Here is a 20,202-nt window from a genome sequence, read left to right on the forward strand (position 1 = left end):
AGAGTCTGCTGGGAACTGCACAGAGACCCACCTTTTCAAGCAGTCTCAGTTTGATTGTTTGATCTACACCAGTTTTCACAAGCTTTACTTTTTTTTATCATTTTAACTACACCACACAGGTTAGGTTTGAAAGCATCCTAAGACAGAACTTACCCAAAGTTGAGGTTGCGACGTGCCCCCGGAGAAGGAACCATTCTGTCCGCTGAGGGGCTTGGCATGACATGGCGTCCTGGAGACATCTTACGCACCTCCCAGGCTAAAGACGTGGGTCTGAACAGAGCGGAAGTGGTCAACACTACTTAACTAACACTAATTACAATCTCAAGTTGCCCAACACACACACACACACACTCACACACACAAAGACTTGGCTCACACTTTGGTAAATCAGTTAAATGGCTGATTCACTCGCAGCGATTTATGCAATAAATGGAGTGTGAAAAAGTTACAGGTTGTCTTATTGATTAACAGTACGCTTTAAATGAACAAATTGGGAGGCAGCACTGGGAATTTCATTTCTTAGTCAATTTACTGTTGCAGTGGTCACTGTGTTAAAGAGAAGCCAATAAACTCATGGATCTCTTTGAATTAAAGCCAAGGGTATTGATCCATTCTGTTTGTGTCTCAAAGGCAGGGACAAGACACCATCAGCACTTCCAGTTTCACCTCAGGGAGCAATTGAAAATGGGGAAGTGAATGAGAGTGAAAGATAAAGAAAAAGAAACTGAGGATCACCTGTTCTGAGCATCTGTTTTCTCCAACTTCTCCTGCAACTGGATCCAGTCTATGAGAGCTTTGAAATCCCGTACGTAGTTGTCCAACATCATCAGCACCTCCTAAAGACAAGCACATCCAACAGGATGGAGAAAGATTACACAGAGATTATAAACATAAAAAAGGGAAATCTGATACATAAAAGAATATTTGAACAGCATTAAAGTAAACTTAGAAAATACCACAGCAATTTCTAAAAAAAAAATGCAGCACTTAAAAAAAATCCTTGTATTATATAAACTGATAATGCAACCATAAAATGACACATTACACATTTCTGTTCGTATTTCTTACTTGAGGCTTGTGACATTACAGAACTTCTGCAGGTTTTAACAAATTAAATGTAAGATTTTTTAAGACCTCTTAAAGACCATTACACATGTAATATAAGACCTATTACATGTTCACATGTGCAAGAGAAGTATGTTAATTTACCTCTTATTAATTACTTAATACTAATTCATCTCTTGATGAAATCTGCCAAATTGCAAAATTGCATAATTTAAGACATTTTGTCCTTTCCACACATCAAGGTCATTAGTGGTAATTTGCTTTGTTTTGTAGTAACAATGACCATTAATAATTAATAAGATACAAAATGAATGTTGTTTTCCTCATTTTAAGCCTGCTTTGTCTGGTGGAGCCATAGACTATCTAGACTATCAATTTATTATTCATTAATACATTTTTATTTGGTTAAATTCCTGATGATGATTAATTGATTAATGATTAATGATTAATCATTAACATCCATATTTTGTAGTTTCTGTGTGATCATATATAACACATTTTAAAGCCTAAAATTCAGATTACTGAATTTTAGTCTTTTAAAGGGCCCCTGGAAACCCTGTATTAACTCGACTGATCTCTGGGATCAGTCAGATATAACACAGAAACATACTTTTTTTTTTTTTTTTAACTGAAACCAAAACCGGGCATTTCGAATGCTTGTGGGGAGCACAAATCTGCCACTCAATTCAGTTTAAAAAGTGACAGAGGAAGCTCAGGTAGATAGAGAGAGTTGTTGGCAAGCAGGAGCTGGCCCACACATGTTCATGTGCAAAGAGACTGAAAAGTCTGAGGAAAAACAGAGAAGGCACATTCCTGTTATCTGCACTTGGACGGCCTCACTCACAGTGTCGGTTATGCAGAGGTGGTGGTCTGTGAGGAGCTTTTTCCCAGAGCTCTAATGAAACGAACACAGCTGATTGATGGGGAGCGTGAAGGGAGTGGTAATTGAGAGTAAAGCTTCACAGTGCTTTTAGTTAATAGACAAGTCAGGCCAGTGAAAGATGTGTCCAGCAGCAGGTCTGCTGATTAGAGCTGGTTAACAGGCAAAGACCACCGCCATGGCCTTGGCGTTCATTTGGTAATGAGGGCTGAGATGGAGAGAAGGTTGCTGCTCCTCAGACAGATAAACCAACAGCGAGTGAAGCCACCATAAAGTGGCTTTCAGCATGTTAACAGGCATACTTACCTAAATACAACCCTCACATAACATTTCATGAGGAATGACAAAATGTTTAACCTTGCAGAGGCGTTGCCATAAAGCAGGATGGTAAAAGCTTGCAGTCCATACATAGAAACAAGAATGAGCAGGTACAGCCTAGGTTAGAGTGACTGACCTCAAGTAAATAATTTACAGTTTACGTTGTTGTTTTTACAGTTAAATAATTCAAGACCAGAATAGCTTGTTTCTGTTCACTTTAAAAATTAAATATTCCCTTTCACCTCCAAACAAACAGGATGCCAAATACCTGTCCTGCCTGGTCCAAGTGAAATGTCTAATAAATCAGAGATGGGGATAAAGGAACAGTTGATAGGAACAAATTAGGCCTGGGGGCTGTGGGTTAAAGAGTGTGTGGGCATTATTAATAAGCATATATGAATCATTCTGCTGGAAGAACAATTTCCCTCTGAGTGGGAAAACATATTACATTAGGTCAGCACTCATTAAATATTATACAAAGCATTATAGTAACATTGGAGAGATTGAGGGCATCACTGCCTGACAGTGGTTACGCTCATGTCCATGCGTTTTTGGCAGTGCTGAGCAAGTTACTGAAATTCAGTAATTTATTACTTTTCTCAAAAGTAGTCAAATAGCTTTACCAAGTACAGCAAATAAAAAGTAGTTAGTTACTAGGAAGAGTAAGTCCTGTGTTACTTTTAAATTTGGAATGTTAATGATTAATCTGTGTTAAGAATTTAAACGATTAAAAAGATATTCATCGATAATTAAATCAATAGTCTGGCACTAACTGCACCTCACTTGACACTGCTTTGTCTGGTGGAGCCATTTGATAAATATCAAAGCTGCAACTTAAAAGGAGAAAAAAACATGTATTTTCTATTTCATTAATTATTAGTGATTAATTGGTTAAGAAAAATGCAAAAATGTGCAACCATATTTTAAATGTCTGTGTGAAATTTTCCTAAAGCCACCACCAGGAACTTTCATATTTTGTTAATTCTGGAGGATAACGACAGCATCGTTTTCATTGAAATAACCACAAGATATAATGTCAAAATTAAAATTAATTTATCTTCATTTGAACTGGCTAACATACTACTGACTGTAACTTTGCAAGAGAAAATGTAAGTACAGGCTCATGTCATCCAATTCCAAAGAGACTCAGCCCTGATGGCAGCCATTAAGAGCAGCTATACAGAAACGGACGGTCTTTTCTTCGATGGTCTCATTAATTAATGTAGGTCACACAGAAACATCAGTATAAAATTGAGACTGTTTAAAGCTAAAAACTCCTAGTTGTAGCACTCATTATGCACACATAATGGACTCATTGCTATATCATTTTATTGTAGCTTAAATAATACCCATTACTATAATGAACAATAATACCCCTGACCACCAGAGAGCAGCAAACAGTAGACTAGTGCTCCTACCTGCAAACTCCACTTTTATTGCCTTGGGTAAGACAGTAAGATTTAGTAGAAGAAGACCTACAGGATCCTGGATGTACATGTTAACCAAGCAGTTTATATTAGAAACAATGCAATGACAAAAAGCAAACTGCCTGTTGAGCTGGATCATAAAGCAGAAAATCGAGGGAATATGCTGCATTTGTCTGTTCTCCCCCGCAGTTGTCCACTACCTTAATGTAACAAGCCCATTTAAGTTTCATTTATTGTAACTGCATTATTTAATTTTTTAAAAAGTAAATAGTTACATGTTTTGTGAGAGCCAAAAGTAGTGGAATTACAATAACGTGTCTCAAGCACTGTTTTTTGGGTGGAAAATTGTTAGCCATTTGTTTGAGAGCAGCATACAATGCAGACTGCCCACAGCTACACTGGGGGTTTGTGGCTGGGGGATATCAGAGCTCTCTGCTTCCCCTCCAGATGACTCCATCATCTATCAGTGTCCATTAAGCCCGAGCTGGGTGGGAAGGGGGATTATGAACAGCACCCAACTCTGCAGCCATTAGACAGCATTAGGGTGTAGAGAGATACAGTGGTATGATGAGAAAAAAAAAGAAAACACCTACCGGCCAGATGTCTGACACAGGCCAACTGACAACATGCTGATCACACCACAGGGAGCTGCGCTGTGGCACTGACAGCAAGCCAACCACACCACAGGGAACTGGGCTACGGTACTGACCGCAGAGCGTCACCAGAACCATGCTCAGCATAATGCAGCATGGCAGAATAATCAATAAAACACAGGACCAGCAGTATCATACCGGTACGCCCTGGAGCAGCATCGCAGCACTGCTCCAAGGCTGCACCAAAACAAAAGGCGGAAATCTACAAAACAGAGAAACATGCAAGATGTGGACCTAAAAGGAGCCAAAATGACCGGGCCTCATTTCAGCAAATAGCCTGATGACTAACACAATGCATATACAATATTGTTTACAGTCTGTCATCAATATTCAATCCAGTCAGGCCCAAGAGAGAGTCCTGTGATAATTCTCTCACCAGCGAGCCTTCAGAGAGCCCCTCTGACATAAAGCAGAAACCAGGAGGAATGTGAGCCGTTTGTTGTGATCTCAATGTCTCCCTCTAGTGTTCATAACTCTTAACAACCCTCAGTCCCCTAAAACAGTGATTCCCAACCTTTTTTCCTTGGAGCCCCCCCTTCTTGTATCTAAGGAAAGCTGAGCCCCCCAGCACAAACACACATTCAACAAAAGAAATCAGAGATTAAATCCAAAGCTTTACTGTCCAAAATAAACATAAAAGAATAGAAAAATAAACATCAATTATTAATCATTTAATCAATTGTAAGCATCTTTAACTATCAGTTAAGGAAAATGTGCAAAATTTGCAACCCTAAATGGAAGTCAAGTCTACTTAAAGACAGGTGACCCATTTTGAAGCATGAAACTTTGTCATGTTTTCCTTTATTTTGTCACCTGCAGAATTCTATCACAAAACATAATTATGGTTGATAATAGCACAATAGCATCTGATTTAATGCAATGAAAAGGTGAAATCATCATTTTGTGTATAAATATGTAATTTACCACAGTTTTAAGATGCTGGAAAAGCTTGGAAATGCACCTTGAAAGTGCTTCGATTTGACTTTGGAAAAAGTGCACGAACACTGAAATTGTGATTTTAGTTGACATGTGCAAATCTGATTTTGAGGACCTCGGAGCAGAAAAAGTCTTGGGGACTCCCTGTGACTTCTGGCCCCACAGTGGCCCGGACCCCAGGTTGGGAACCAATGCCTTAAAATAAGGAACTCTTCTTTGATCAGTTCAGATCACGAAGAATTTGCATTTCTATCTTGATTTATATTGCTTACTTTGTGTTTGCTCTTTCATCCTATGGCAGGTTGTTGGCTTGCATTTTTGAATTACATAACTGTTATATGTGCTTATGTATAATGCTTGTTGAGGTGAGATTCCTTTTATCAGCCTATAGGGTTTTTTTTTTTAAATCTCATGAGCACAATTTGTTTCTTTTGTTAGTGAATTTCTGCTACTCTGTTTTATCGTGTAATAAATAAATAAATAAATTCATTAAAATAAAGAAAGCACACTAACCCTGCATTCGACAACGCTCTGATCAGATTCACAGGTGACGTAGATCTCATCCACAGCTCGACGCAGGTTGTCGAAGAGAAAGGCCCAGTAGCGAGCTCGCAGGTCCACCTTGCGGGGCTGCCTGGCTTTTGTTGGGCTCTTCTCTGCCCCTTTGTCCAACAAGGCACCAGCTGTGCCTTTATTTTCCACACCAGCATTCTGTAGAAACAAAGCATGGACCAAACATTATACTAACAATGACAAACTTGTGACAGTGACATGCAAGTTTCTATTTGTTTATACACAGCAACCACAGCACTGTGTTTGTGTTGGCTGGGGCAGGAGATGCAGTTATTATGTGCCTTACATAACCAACCAAGCATATACAGTTAAAATGAGGGAAAATAGGGAGATTTCAACCCCTTGTGGCAATGCTGGCATCACAAAGTACATTGGTTTCAGTCAGAGTGCGTCAGGAATAAGGCTGTCAAAAAAAGTATTGATACTTCAATACCACATGTTTAAAATGATACAATATCTGTTTATTATCATATCAAAAGTACCGAGGCTATAAAACAAATTAAGTCAAGTGCTCATTCAAGACCTCAGTTTGGTTCAGTCTATTTCAGCCTGCCTGAAATTTGGCTTGCAGCAAAACCAGACAGTGTTCAGTGACTTTTTCTGTACCAGCACTGTGGGCAGGTTGTAAATTATTTTAAAAAATACAATACTTGTATTGTATGAAAGTTAAAAATTCTGGTATTGTGACAACTCCACCCAGGAAGCATTAGCGTTAAATATTAAAACAGAAAGTATCACCTCAAAAATAATAATCAGGTTAAATAATATTTATTTTTTAAATAACATTTTACCAACCCAGACAATAACAAAATGTTGTCTGCAAAAATCTTGCTGTCACAGCATTACTTAATGTACTGTCCTGTAACATTCTCCTTGTAGCCTGTTGCAGTCTAATCTAGATTTGATAGATTTTGCAACCTTATTCCAGAACATCTACTAGACATAAGACTATAGACTGAAAAATTAAAGCTCAGAGATCCAACTTAGATGGATTTTGATAGGGTACAATGAAGGAATATTCAGGCACCTCAACTGCTGTCTAGGATTGCTCCCCTTTTCCACCCTTTTCTTTGTGAACTCAGCTTTTGCAAGACCAACTTACACAATGCAAAAACATGCATCTTCATGACCATCACAGATCGCCTTGCAGCATGAGGCAAAAGAAACAAATGATTTGGCTTGGTGACTGGCGCCCTCTAGTGAAGGAAGATGATACACCAACCTGTTTCTTATTTCTCTGTTGTCCTGAATTGATTCTCTGTGCCCTGGAACTGCCACTGGAGTTGCTCTTGGACTTGGCTGCATGGAGGAGGAAAAAAAATAAGATTATAAATAGCAACTAATTCAAACAACTATCTCTGATGATTCACATGAAGGTAACAAAAAGATCTAAATACATATATGATGATCATGGACAACTATTAAGGTCAAGATGAAATGGAAAATGAAGCAAGTGAGTTGATCAGACAGGAATACACAAATGCTGAGCTTGTATGTATCTGGAGGAGATGGGTGTTTTGTATTTGCCTCTGTTTTGTCTTTTGTTTTGCTTTAATGTTAATTCAATTAATTGATTCTGAATCAATTGAATTAATCTCCAGCTATTTTGATTATCAATTTGAGTAATTTTTTAAGAAAAAAAGAAAAAAGTAAAAATTCTCTCGTTTCAGATTCTTAAATGTGAATATTTTCTGTTTCTCTAGTCCTGTATGACAGTATGTTGATTATCTTTGGATTGTGGATAAAACAAGACATTTGATGACATTATCGCAGGCTTTGGGAAACACTGATCAACATTTTCCCCATTGCATTACATTTTATAGACAAACACTGATACCACTGATGGTACGCGAGCTGTGTCTAGTGGTATATTGAGGAATGTGAGAAATATTTTTTTTTAAAAGAAATTAGTTACTTTAAAACATAATCAGTGTGGCAATACTGAAAAATTTTAAATGAAAAGTTCTGTCTGTCCTCTATTTTTGTTTTAATATCAGCCTGATTACAGACATTTATGAACTTAACTGTATTGGCGAGACACTAAGCAGAGGTGAAATGTAGAGACTGAAAATGCATTGTACAAAAACACTGCAATCAAGGTTCCAAACATAAACAATTATGTGGAGAAGTGCAGACCAGGAGGAGAATATTTCAACCAGCCAAGTTGAAAATAATGTGGGCAACAGTGAACTGACCACATGCACTTGTGGATAAGCACCAGTGAAGTAAATGTCCACAGCAGCTGCTAGCACCAAGTGACGCTAAACATTAAGGTGGTACTTGAAGAGCTCAATATTTTCTTAAGTGGTACGCAGTGTAAAAAGTATGAGATGATGTAAATAACTGCTAATTGCAGCCCAACTTAAAACCCACCAAAATCCATTTTCTTCTAATCTTATACAGTTTGTTTCTGTAAAACAAATATATTGTGTGCTTAGATAGGCTTGAACCAACCAATTTCAACCAGTAAAATCATGACATCCACCCACAGAGCTGAGTATTGTTCACTAAATTCAGATTTCCTGAACAATCATTTTTCCTATACCAATTTTATAAAATCCATTTTGACAAAATGAAAGTTACATTACACATTATGGTACAAATCTTTAGTTCATTTTTCAGCTCTTTTATTTTACATGCTCATAGCAGTTTTATAACATAAATAAGTTAAGTCTGTTTCAGCTCATGAGTTTTATGTTTCAACACCTTGGCATTTTTCCACCCAGGGCAGTTTTATAACATAAAAAATTAAACCACAACTTGAAGATTTTCTCCTAAGATAATCTGGTATAGAATGACAAGGCATCCTCCATTAATCAATCTGCAGGTTTTAGCGTCACAGAGCTCAGATTCATGATGCACACAAGCTTACTTTCAAATCAAATTCCTTCCAGTTTTTTGTCACCGCTGCCTATCCTGTTCTGCTCAGGAATATATGGCATATAGTCATATGAAAAGGAGGCAAAACATGACATTAAAATGATGTTTCATTTGGACTTTAAAACGGTCACATTAATGTGTTTTTTAGGAACTGTTGATAAATCCAAATGTGACAAATGTACAATAAGAAAAGTGGATAAAACAACTACCCCAAGTGAAACATCAAAGGTAAATGACTGACTGTTCAGCTATAGAAGATGCTTGTAAACAGAATCAGCCAGATGAGACTCTAAACAGTCAGTTTCTGGTATTCATGGCATGGACTCAGGAGCAGCACATAAGCCTTGAATAAAATAACTGCACTGACCCACAAAGAAGAAAGAGAGCCAGAGCAAAAGTGTGAGAATCTGTGGCGGGGGGTTCTGAGTAGGCTGGTCTAAAAGGAGCTTTCTTTAATATGAAGCCTACTGTAAATAATCAGACGGGTTCACGGCCATGCTATACCGGAATCTATAATGTTGAACAGATGAGCCGAGAGCTACTATCTTACCAGAGATAGTTTTCTTTCAGGATTTCAAGAATTACATCAAAAGCCCTGTGTAAATAATTCAAAGCCGATTACATAATATTCTATTGACTGAACCACAGCGCAGCAGTGACCTGTGCCTCCAAAAATGTAATGTTCTGCATAACAGAAGAACAGGCATCAGTGTAAGCTTTAGCCTGCATGAGAAATTCTCTGTACTCTACCATCATTTATCAGTCTAGCCATGAAATGAAAAATGATCATTGTGTTCCAGCTGATATTGTATTACGATGAACAGCACTGTCTGGATTGGGTAAGATTACAGACTGTGTGTGACGCTGCCAAAGATGGTCAGTGTAATGCTCCAAATAAATGACTGATCATCCTTGATGGGCCCAAAGATGCGGGAAATACACCTAAAGTAAACATCATCAGCAACACCTACCACTAAAAACAAAGAGCTAAACAATCAAAATGTCATACTCCATTTATTCTTGTGATGTTACAGTAACACAGAAATACATAAAACCTCCCACAAAGCAGAATTAGCAGGCACAGAGAGTTTGTTTTGCATGCAGCTACCAACCTTCCTCCTCTTTGTTCTCAAGAGGTACACTCCAGGCAATGAGGTTTCGAGCAGCACGGCCCTCTTCAGCAACTATCTTCCTCACTTTGTCATGGCTGTTGGAGCGCTGAAAAGACGCCTGTGGGAGAAACACATTCAACACATCAATACAGCACTTCATCCAAAGCCAAGGAAAGATGATGCAGAGCAGTGGGACATGACACGTGACAAACAGATTTTATTCATAAGGTGACTTTCCATACAATATCACGATATGACAAAGATAAAGATAGTTCCAAATTAGGCAAAATGAAGCAAAATGAAGCATTGGTGGAATAATGACCAAAGTGCTGAGGGACCGTTACTTTCTATGTTGTTACACCATGGAAAGTACTAAGGGATCATTTCATGGCCACAAATAAATAAATAAAAATAAACTTCCCATTATTCAAGGGGGTGGTGCTATGCATATCATTAGCAGTGATGCCCGGCCCACAGGAGAAGCTAGGTGTGGCTAGTTCCTGTGATTAGCTAGCAAAACAGAGGAGAGGCCAGGTACAGGTATTTATGAGGCAGGGACTGGGGGGGTGAGGGGGTGCGGAGAGGACGGGGAATATTTGCATACCAAATTAAGGCAAGGTGTAAGGCTATATGTAAGCCATTTTAAGAGGGTATTTGAACTTATTCTGCAAAACAGACACACAAATCAGACACAATTAATTACTTATTGCAGAGCATTTTATAATGTTTAAAACATGACTGGCGGGGGAGTTAAATATGTATTGACTGTGTGGCCAAAGCCTACAGTAACTATTAGGCTTTTTACCAGCCTAATCTGCAATATTTTCCTTAGAAAAAACTAAGTATAAACTCAAAACATAATCACTTATGACCCACTAAAGGTGTGTGGTGGTGTCTGTACCAGCAGAGACCCTGCCTTCTGCGTGTATTTTTTCATTATTTTGTTGTCCTCAGGATGTTTTACCACCCATAATATTGGTATATGGAGTGCTGGGAACGAGACTCAGCAATCAAGTATTTATCTGGTGTGTTTACAAACAGCTCAGACAAATCCTACTGATTCTAGCAGTGAGCTTCCAGACTGGAAACATCTAGTCTCACTCTCACCATCCAAGTGTGTAGCAAAACCTATAGTGGCCACAAAACACGAAAGGCTGCCTCTAAAGCCACCGTTTGGTTTCTCTAGAATCATGGCGGCCTCTATGGAAGAGGACCCGTGCCTTCTGTAGATATAAATGGCTCATTATAAGGTGACAAAAACACAATTCTGCCATATTCTGCAATACACCCCTGTAAGTTTTACACACTGGACCTTTAACTAAACACCAATGAGCCACACAGTTGGACTGGGTGAGATGGTCCTTCATTACAACAAATCTGGACACTAGTATTCTGAGGAAATCACACACAGGCCGGCTTTGTGTGTAAATATTCAATAGCATACCATATAAACAGCCAAGGATAGCCCCCTACAAATGCACCAACTCCTGTTAAGAAGAAACTTTGGTGCCCAGCTTTATTAGGAAATCACTTAGCACTTTTTCCAAATGAAATGTTGTATTTATGACCTACAGATTTATGTCTTCAGTAGGAATGAATGGGCCTGAGGCTGAGTGCCACAGACAGGGTAGGGATGTTGGAAAGTATTCAGAGATGGACTAACACATTGTTTGTTTTGGTCTCCTCATGAGATTTGTTGATGATAACAAAAATATAGAACATCTCTGCCTTAATCTTAATAAAATACAAAAAAATTGTTTTACTAGTGAGCTAACCAGTAACAGCCTTAAGCATGAGAACTGTTGCTATGGTTACCTCCATTTTAATACACCTTGTACACTGAATTTGTAAAGTGCTATAAGTATTGTGTACACATACACAACAAACTCAACCCTATTAAATGTGTGTAGTAAAGGGAAGATACACCTATCTTGTGCCTATTAGTAACGCAAATATTTTCAATGTGTGCAAAACAACTTGAAGAGAAAATTAACACATAATCAAGCATACTAATTGAAGTTTAAAATGACAATATTAAATCCCTAATCCTTCCATTCAGTGAAATATAGCAATACCATCACCTCAAGAGAGTGTATTGCAATATGCTGTTTCAGCTATTTGTCCTTCTATCCTCTGTGTGTGTGTGTGTGTGTGTGTGTGTGTGTGTGTGTGTGTGTGTGTGTGTGTGTGTGTGTGTGTGTGTGTGTGTGTGTGTGTGTGTGTGTGTGTGGTTGGGACACGAGGCTGAAGCCACAGTACTGCAAGCATTAAGTTTATGGAAGTGGTCTACTGGCACAGACTATGACAAGAAACAGCTAGAGGCAGAAGCTCTACACCCGCTTTGTGCCCAGCATGCATCATGGTTGACCTACACATTGAGTATGCATCAGTGAACTTGGCTGTAACCTCGGGTGAAGCAGACACTGTGAACCAAAATAAATGCTGCGAGAAGTCATTCATCACATCCTTTTACCTATGGGAGATTAAGATGCCCTCTGTGATGACACATGGCATCAACAACAGAGAGAAACATTCTGTCATATAACAGCTCATACATAAATGCATAGACTAAATCTGCTACAAGCATTAACATACAACTAAATTTTTCATTGCAGTGACACAGACAAAAATACACAGTGTACCCAGCGGCCTTCTATGTGGCTTTGTAATCTTACATCACTGAATATTCTGACTTCTGGCAATCTGATTACAAAACAACACAGAAGCTAATACCTAGAGGCTTATCATTCTGGATCTTCCACTTGCTGTTTTCCCTCACACAGCAGAATAGCCTGTACCACCTCTGTACATAAATGATTTAATCTAATGCTGACATAAGTCTGTTGCAAACTTGGTTATTTTGGTCGGACAACTATAAAGATGTGGTTTCAGACTTAAAATACATTGTTACCTAAAACCAACACAAAATTGAGAGCCAGTTCTCCTGTTAATAGCAAATGAGTCATGGAACAAACCGTTCTCTCTTTTCCTGGCTGTCTCTCCCTAACGACACTATTCAGAAAAGAAAGCTAGCGCAAAATCATTCCTCTAACACACTTGCAACTGAAAAGAAGAGGGATACAGTTTGTCTTCGCCAAGAACTAGTGATAATTAGGCCAATGTTTATGTAAAACTAACATGTTTCAATGTTCTCTGACTATCCTTCAACAGCAGTATACTGGAATAATGTGAACATGACTCATTAGGAGTTACACATGCAGAAACAGCACGCATGTATTGCTCTGATACTATTTAATGTCCCTAAGGGAGATACCCAGCTGACCTACTTTTGGTGAGCAAAATTCTTTACATGTTGAGTGGCCTGGGCTTTATTCGGTCAGGAAGAAAAAGACTACAAAGAGATAAAAGAACATCAAACAACACAGGCCCCGCTAAAATGAGCAAGAACGAGTGAGGTGGGTCAGCAGCATCAATGCACCATCTCCCGTCTACAAACTGTAAATATTTACTCTGTATTTCCTGAGCTTCGCAGCCATTGGATGACAGACGAATGTTGTGAGAGTACCTTAACTACTCACAACCGATGGCTAACTGTGTGTGCAGCAGCCTGTGGCAAAAAAAGGCTTACAGCAACATTCTCCTGATCCACTTAATCAGCTGCAAACAAGCTGTCTCCTGGGCTGCACTGGTGAAAAATAAGATACACTGTGAAGCATAACTTCTGTTATATTCACAGGTCAGGCAATCCTTCCCCATGCAACAGAGAGAGTGCTTACTTTCTAGACTGTGCTGAGTAAGGGGCAAGTGTAAGGTTTCCTTTTTGGCAAGGTCTACAAACAGATGCAGGCAGCGAGACAAACAGTGGGTGACATCTAGCTCATTAGGACAGACACAGAGAAAATCATAAGATTAGAGGATACATACAGAGTAGAAGTACAGTCTGTACGCAGGTTCCTCGTCCTTATCCACCCCTGACATACTTTTGCAGCCCACTTCAGGCAACCTGTTCCCCCTCACCAGCACTGCCACTCGTGCAAGGTGACATCGTCGTCTGACAGCAAGGCAGGACCAAAATAGACTCCTACTGTGTAGTCCACACTGCTATAGCAACTTGCCCAGCTGTGTCAACTCCTCTCCCAGTGGCAATTGAGAGAGACAAGTGCTCAGTAGCCCGACAGCCCTGCCTTTCACTTTGACTATTCTGTCTGTAACTCTGTCTATAATCTAGCCTGAGCCCTCAGTGCTCTGCTGAGTTAGCAGCCACCTCTTAGGCCCGACTCCCTGCCTGTGGCTGTCTATCTGCCTGCCTGCCACTCTCCTCTGCTCTCTACTGCATGCAGCTTCGTATATTTACAGCTCCTCTCCTCTGCTTTCCCTGCTCTGCATCAGAGCCCCCACTCTCTCTCTGTTTCTCATCTCTCACTCTCCTTCTGCCACAACACTGCGCAGTCATGTGAACACAGCAGGCCTGCCGCTCTGCCCCCCCATTCTGTGCTGCCAGTGATGATGAGAGTATGGCTGCAGGCAGGCTGAGAGACAGCGCGTGCTGCTATCGCAAGCCTGACCGGCCGTGCATTAGCTGCACAGGGGGATGCTCTGGATTTGATTGGCCTCGGCACTCAATGATTCATAGGCTGCTAGGGGACAAAACACACAAGCCCACATGGTTTGACTGCCAACAAATGCTACAAACCTATAAAGTCTGCAAGAAGTTGTAACAAACAGGGAGAGCAGGACACTTTACCATGTGATACAGGCTTGTCCTCTTAATTACTCTTGTGTTAACTCTCCCTCTTTTGTTGTCATATTCTTTGCTTTAATGATGATATGGAAATAACGTGGATATATGCTGGGGATGCAAAAAAAATAGCAACAGATTGTGATTATTCCAATTATGATATAATTCACAGTTAGTGGGAGAGACAATTTTAGCAGCACAATTCTTATTTTCACTGAAAAACAAAAACAAAATAAAAAATCATGATGGTGTGCCATTTTTAGAGGTCTGTACAAAACAATCATGTTTTCTTACAACTGGAAAACATTTTGTTTTGGCCAATGAAACTCTGCAGCCCCACAGGACTTCATCACAATGCTTTTTTGTCATCAGTTTTACATTTAGCATAAGATTTCTATATTGCATTAGGCCATATTGCGATTTTGATAACATTTCGATTAAGTGCGCAGCCCTAATTTAAGCTCATAGATACTAAGATGCATCAGCATCTTCTCATAAATCTCTCAAGATATCATCCTTGAATGAGTGGGTGTGTTTCACAATGGGGTCGGAGGAAGGTGAAGCATTTCAAAAACTGAGGAGATCACCAGAGCTGCCAACATCACACCTCTGGCAGGTAAGGTCATTCAAAAATGCACCTTCCCTGCTGGGGCCGTTAGCCAAGTGAACCCATTTAGTCAATTAGCTCAAGCTAGCTATGAGTGCATCGGAATTTTAATGGTCCTGGCTAAACAAACTGCTGTATATCAGCTATTAGCACCCAACTAGTAAGTCTTTACATACCTTCAAAGCGGTAATGGATGCATTCTTGCTTTTGCCTCCTCCATGCGAGGAGCCTGAGCTGTTGCTACCAGACCTCTCCCTCCCGTCCCCACCTTGGCTAACTCTCGGGCCGAGACGGTGCTGCCCAGCACCACGCCGTCGTCCATCATGGCGGTTGTCTTTTGACATCGACCTGCGGTGTTTTCAATGCTCAGTCGGTGAAAATTAAAGGTCTACGGACAGCGCTGTCTTGTTGTCAGAGTTGATGGAAAAACATGTCAGATAAATACATGACAGTGAAGACAACCTAACAAAAGCAGGAAGTCTGCTGAGTTTAGATTTTTGACCGGCGATGAGATTGTCCAATAAATTCACTGTAATATAGAAACAACACACAAGCAAACCAATCATGTGCAGCATAGTCTGGGTCAAGGGGCGGATCATCTTTTCCTTGGGCGGGACTTGAAGCTGTCTACCATAGCAACCATTAGGATCGGGCGGGACGTTTGGTTGATTTCTCAGTACGTGTCAAGTTGTCTACAGACAGCAGGAAGACAACAAAATACGTGAATCTGCCTTCAAAATAAAACGACAAAGGAATAGGCTTTCCCCTTAAACGACTACCACACCTCTGTATTTAAAACACACAGAGTAGTGTAAACTATTTAATCATTTAAAGGGACATAGAGGCCAAATTATTTCATAGCCTGTATAATGACAAATAAATGTATTTAGATTAAGTTAACAGGCCATATCATGTTTTTTCCTCTTATTAGGAAAACAATGTAAGACATTTTAGCTTACTTCATAGATGAGACAAAATATGTGCATGTACAGGCGTAATTAACAGGCTCTCACTTTTTTTACTTTTCATCAGTAAAGCAATATACAAATTTTAAATGCTTTATAAAAGGTCTTCTGTAGATATACATTATAAATTATCAGGATCTCCTCCATGTCTTTTATTTATTTGGTGACCCAATTAAAATACCCTGTAACCCAGCTTTGGGTCACGACCCAGCCTCTGAAAATTAAGGCCAATAAATGGTTTGGCCCCGAAATATATCGATCAAAACCAGTACCCAAATATTTTGCAACGCATACCTTACATGGAAACTTAATAACAAGTTTATTTTGAAATCTGCGACCGGAAGTATCTCTAACCTCTTGGGTCATAGACGTAAAACACGTCAAGCCCTGTACGAAGAACTTTACACGGTAACATCTTTCACTTATACTAACTGTCAGCTTTATTACTTTGTTACAGGGTTTTAATGCTTTATCTTCATCTCAGCTGCGTTTCTTTATTTTGGCTAACGCTGCTATTTTTTCCCTCGACTGCCTGCATGTCTGTCTGCCTGAATCTCATTATCATATAAACAGGAATCAATTAAAACCGGACCAGAACTCGCTAGTATGTCTTCCTGGCTTTGTGACTTTTTGTTCCCCTCTCTTTTTATCTCAGCCGCAGTTCTTCTTGGTAGATTTTAGCAGGTTTCATCATCACGCAAGACGAAGCTTACATATTAAGTTTGGTTTGTTTGAACTTCCTCTATCCGACCACAAGGTCGCACAGTTGCAGTTTGGCAGCACTGATGAGTTTCAAACAGCAAACCTGTAGTGTTTTCTTTGTAGTATTTTCAATACAATGTAAGAGCCCGACTAATACAGGATTTTGGGGGGCTGATGCTATATTGATTTGTTGGTCAACATTCTTTATTTCTAACTATAAAATTCAAAATGATATAAAAGCATGGAAAAGGTAAATTTCCACTGTTATTTTTTTAAATAATGTCTAAGATGTAAATAATATATAAATAAAAAACACAAACAGAACAACTTGATTGAATAAAAATACATGAAATGCTGCCTGGAAAACTAAAAAATATTGCACAACATATAGGTCTATGTCAATAATACAGTATAGCAGTGCTAGGTCAATGTTGGATAAATATCAGCCGACCTATATATCTATCTGACTCTATTCCATTGCACTTTTTTTTTTACTATGGATTATCTGTGTTACTCAACAGATGGTGCCCTCTGTGTTGTTGGTGTTGCTGGTGCTTCAGTTTGGATTTGGACAAAGTTCTCATAAACATCCTAATGATGATCATTATGTTGGCCAGCAGCACAACCCTGAACATGACATGAACGTCCTGCTTGGAGATGAGGTTTCTAAATATCTCTGCTATGTTTCCCGACACCCGTCAACCAAGTTTTTGTGCTCTCCATTCATCCCTTCTGTTTTTTGTACTTCCAGGACACTGAGGAGATAAAGAAACTTAGCCCAGCAGAACAGAGGAAAAAGATGATGGAAATTATAAAGAAAATTGATACAGATGGTGACAATCTGCTGAGTGCAGGTAAATGTATGAGGCAACAAAGACAAACAGAGGTCATGTAAGGTCATACTCAGTCTGCTGTGTTTTATCCACAGAGGAGATCACGCTCTGGATTCAACACGTCTACAGAAAATATGCTCTGGATGATGCAAAGGAGCGCTTCCCAGAGTTTGACACTGACAAAGACGGTGTTGTGACATGGGAGGAATATAACATGGCCACTCATGACCAGCTCATTAGTTTTGATGACACCGCTGTTCTGGATGATCCAGAGCAAGAGTCTCTCAGACTAGTAGGTACACTTTTATTGTCCTGGTAGTAAGCACATTATACCACAAGCCTAATTTATGTCCAGTACCTCAACATAGGCTCATATCCCCATCAGCTCCATCTGAAGGAGAGGAGGCGCTTTGACTTTGCTGATGTGGACGGCACGTCTGCGCTTAATGTGACAGAGTTTCTTGCATTCACCCACCCGTCTGAAGTGGATCACATGGCTGTAAGACGAACATAGCTTGTGCTCCTGCAAAACCTGATACTCTACCACCCACCAATAAGAGTTTTCCTTGTGTTTCATTTTAAAATTTATTGATTTATCTTTTTTCTCATAGGATTTTGCCATTGAAGATGTGTTGAGCGAATACGACACAGATAAAGATGGATTCATCAGTCTTAGTGAATTTATTGGAGATGTTCGTGGGGAAGGTAAAACCACAGAGATTATTTTAAGACACAGAATGATTGTTTTTAAAGGACCAGTGTGCAGGATTCAGTGGTATCTTGTATTGAGGTTGTTGCGTGGAGCTACCTGAATACCACTCGCCTCACTCTCCCCTTCCAAGCGTGTAGGAGAAACTATGGTTGCTGTGAGACTTGAAAAAAATGTGCAAGGCCATATTTAGAGCCAGTGTTTGCTTTGTCCGTACTGGGATATTTTAGTAGTGTGGCAGTAAAACATTCTGGTTTCTATGGAAGAGGACTCGCATCCTCTGTCGATATAAACAGCTCTTTCTAAGGTAAAAAAACACAACGACTCATATTTCAGGTGATTATACACTAATAAAAACATACTGATCAATATTATCCATTTCTGCCATGTCCTGCCAATAGATCTCCTTAAATCTTACACACTGGACCTTTATATCCTTCTGCTATGCCCAAATATCCACAGTGTTTCATGCAGTGCTAACACTTTATTTTGTTATCAGAGAATTCCCCTTCACAGTGGGAGATTGAAGAAACAGTGCGGTTTAAAGACCTCTATGATCAAGACAAGGATGGCATGCTGAATCGAGAGGAGCAGCTCCGCTGGGTTGCACCAAACAGCTACGGTTCAGCAAGAGAAGAGGTAAGACTCAACTGTTCCAACGTGTTTGTGGAGTTTTTTGGCATAGAAAAAAAATCATCCATGTCCATTTTCAGGGTTTTGTGTGAGTCTTGAACTTAACAGACACAGAGCGGATCTGAGCCAGTGAGTTAACCCACAGAAAAGGAAATAAAGCACTTTTATCCACTAAACCAGAACGGTGATTGGACAGTAAGCAAATATTAATGATCAAAGGATAAGGGAAGGAAACGATCAGACTGAATGAAATGACAAATCCAACAAATAGATACAAATAGAGGAAAACAGCAGGCAGAGACAGGGTGAAATTGGTAGAGGGCTGGAAGTATCTCAGAGCAGCTTCCTGGAGTCACTTGTCTACAGTCTGCACTACCACAAATATGCATTCATCAGATTATACACTAATCAAACCACAGACAAGTGACCAAAGTGACAAGTTGTTGACTTGGCCTCCAATGTCCCCAGATCTCAATGCAGTCAAGCATCTGTGAGATTACTCTGATCACCCCACCTCACTACATGCAGGACTTAAAAGATCTGTGTGTATGTCTTGGTGCAAGACAACACAGGACACCCTCAGATGTCTTGTGGAGTCCATTCCTCAATAGGTCAGACCTGTTCTAGCAGCACAAGGGAGACCTACACAGTATTATAATAAGGACACGTGCGTCAGAACTAGACCGTTGAGTAAAGGAAGAAGGTGATGCGGTGTTGACAAGGTGTTTATTTAGCCTCCAAATCCCCCAGATCTCAGTGTGATCAAGCATCTGTGGGACATGCTGGAACAGCAAGTCAGATCCATGGAGGCCCCACTTCACTACTCAAAGAACTTGAAGGATCTGTTGTACTTTTTGGAGCCAGATACAACAGAACACCTTCAGAAGTCATGTGGGGTCCATTCCTCAATAGGTCAGAGCTGTTTTAGTTGAACAAGCAGGTAGTGTTGTAGCTGATCGGTGTATATAATTTCTCACCAAATTTGCATTTTCAGCAACTTCCTCTCCTTGTTTTGCTCTGTGTCATCAACAGGCTCTTCACCTCCTCAAGGAAATGGACCACGATGGCGACGGGCAGATCTCAGAGGCTGAAGTTTTGAAAAATCAAGAAACATTCCTGAACAGTGAAGTGACGGACTATGGCAGGCAGCTGCATGTGTCACATGATGAATTATAGCCATACTTTATATTCGTGTTTCTTGTAGAGTTTT

The 20,202-nt window shown here is 39.8% G+C and overlaps 2 protein-coding genes across 4 annotated transcripts in view; one reads left to right on the forward strand and one right to left on the reverse strand.

Annotated features, from left to right (window-relative positions):
* The window catches only part of scaper (S-phase cyclin A-associated protein in the ER), an 84,116-nt gene extending 68,480 nt beyond the window's left edge, over window positions 1-15,636 (reverse strand). For 2 of the 3 annotated variants that reach the window (XM_084734193.1, XM_084734191.1), the window contains exons 1-6: window positions 15,327-15,636; window positions 9,845-9,962; window positions 7,075-7,151; window positions 5,793-5,990; window positions 736-836; window positions 154-270 (exon numbers count right to left, since the gene is read on the reverse strand). In XM_084734193.1, coding sequence (XP_084590319.1) covers window positions 154-270; window positions 736-836; window positions 5,793-5,990; window positions 7,075-7,151; window positions 9,845-9,962; window positions 15,327-15,494 — 779 coding nt within the window. In that variant the 5' untranslated portion in view covers window positions 15,495-15,636. Of the gene's footprint in view, window positions 1-153; window positions 271-735; window positions 837-5,792; window positions 5,991-7,074; window positions 7,152-9,844; window positions 9,963-13,729; window positions 14,125-15,326 lie in introns of those variants that run through there. The other variant, XM_084734192.1, reaches the window with a different exon arrangement.
* Window positions 15,637-16,458: 822 nt separating this feature from the next.
* On the forward strand, window positions 16,459-20,198 carry rcn2 (reticulocalbin 2). The gene is made up of 8 exons (XM_084733346.1): window positions 16,459-16,523; window positions 17,339-17,479; window positions 17,569-17,671; window positions 17,746-17,942; window positions 18,036-18,149; window positions 18,262-18,355; window positions 18,859-18,998; window positions 20,025-20,198. The coding sequence occupies exons 2-8, from the start codon at window positions 17,339-17,341 to the stop codon at window positions 20,166-20,168; spliced, it is 933 nt and encodes a 310-aa protein (XP_084589472.1). The 5' UTR covers window positions 16,459-16,523; the 3' UTR covers window positions 20,169-20,198.
* Window positions 20,199-20,202: the final 4 nt, after the last annotated feature.

This window comes from Lutjanus erythropterus, chromosome 13 (assembly GCF_056507025.1).
Source record: "Lutjanus erythropterus isolate fLutEry1 chromosome 13, fLutEry1.hap2, whole genome shotgun sequence".
In the NCBI taxonomy this organism is placed as follows: Eukaryota; Metazoa; Chordata; class Actinopteri; order Lutjaniformes; family Lutjanidae; genus Lutjanus; species Lutjanus erythropterus.

Bases quoted from the DNA above. Each gene is read 5' to 3' on its own strand.
- rcn2 (XM_084733346.1), top strand. From the start codon at position 17,339: ATGGTGCCCTCTGTGTTGTTGGTGTTGCTGGTGCTTCAGTTTGGATTT. The intron at 17,480-17,568 runs GTTTCTAAATAT...TTGTACTTCCAG, and splicing joins ACGTCCTGCTTGGAGATGAG to GACACTGAGGAGATAAAGAA. The intron at 17,672-17,745 runs GTAAATGTATGA...TTTTATCCACAG, and splicing joins TGACAATCTGCTGAGTGCAG to AGGAGATCACGCTCTGGATT.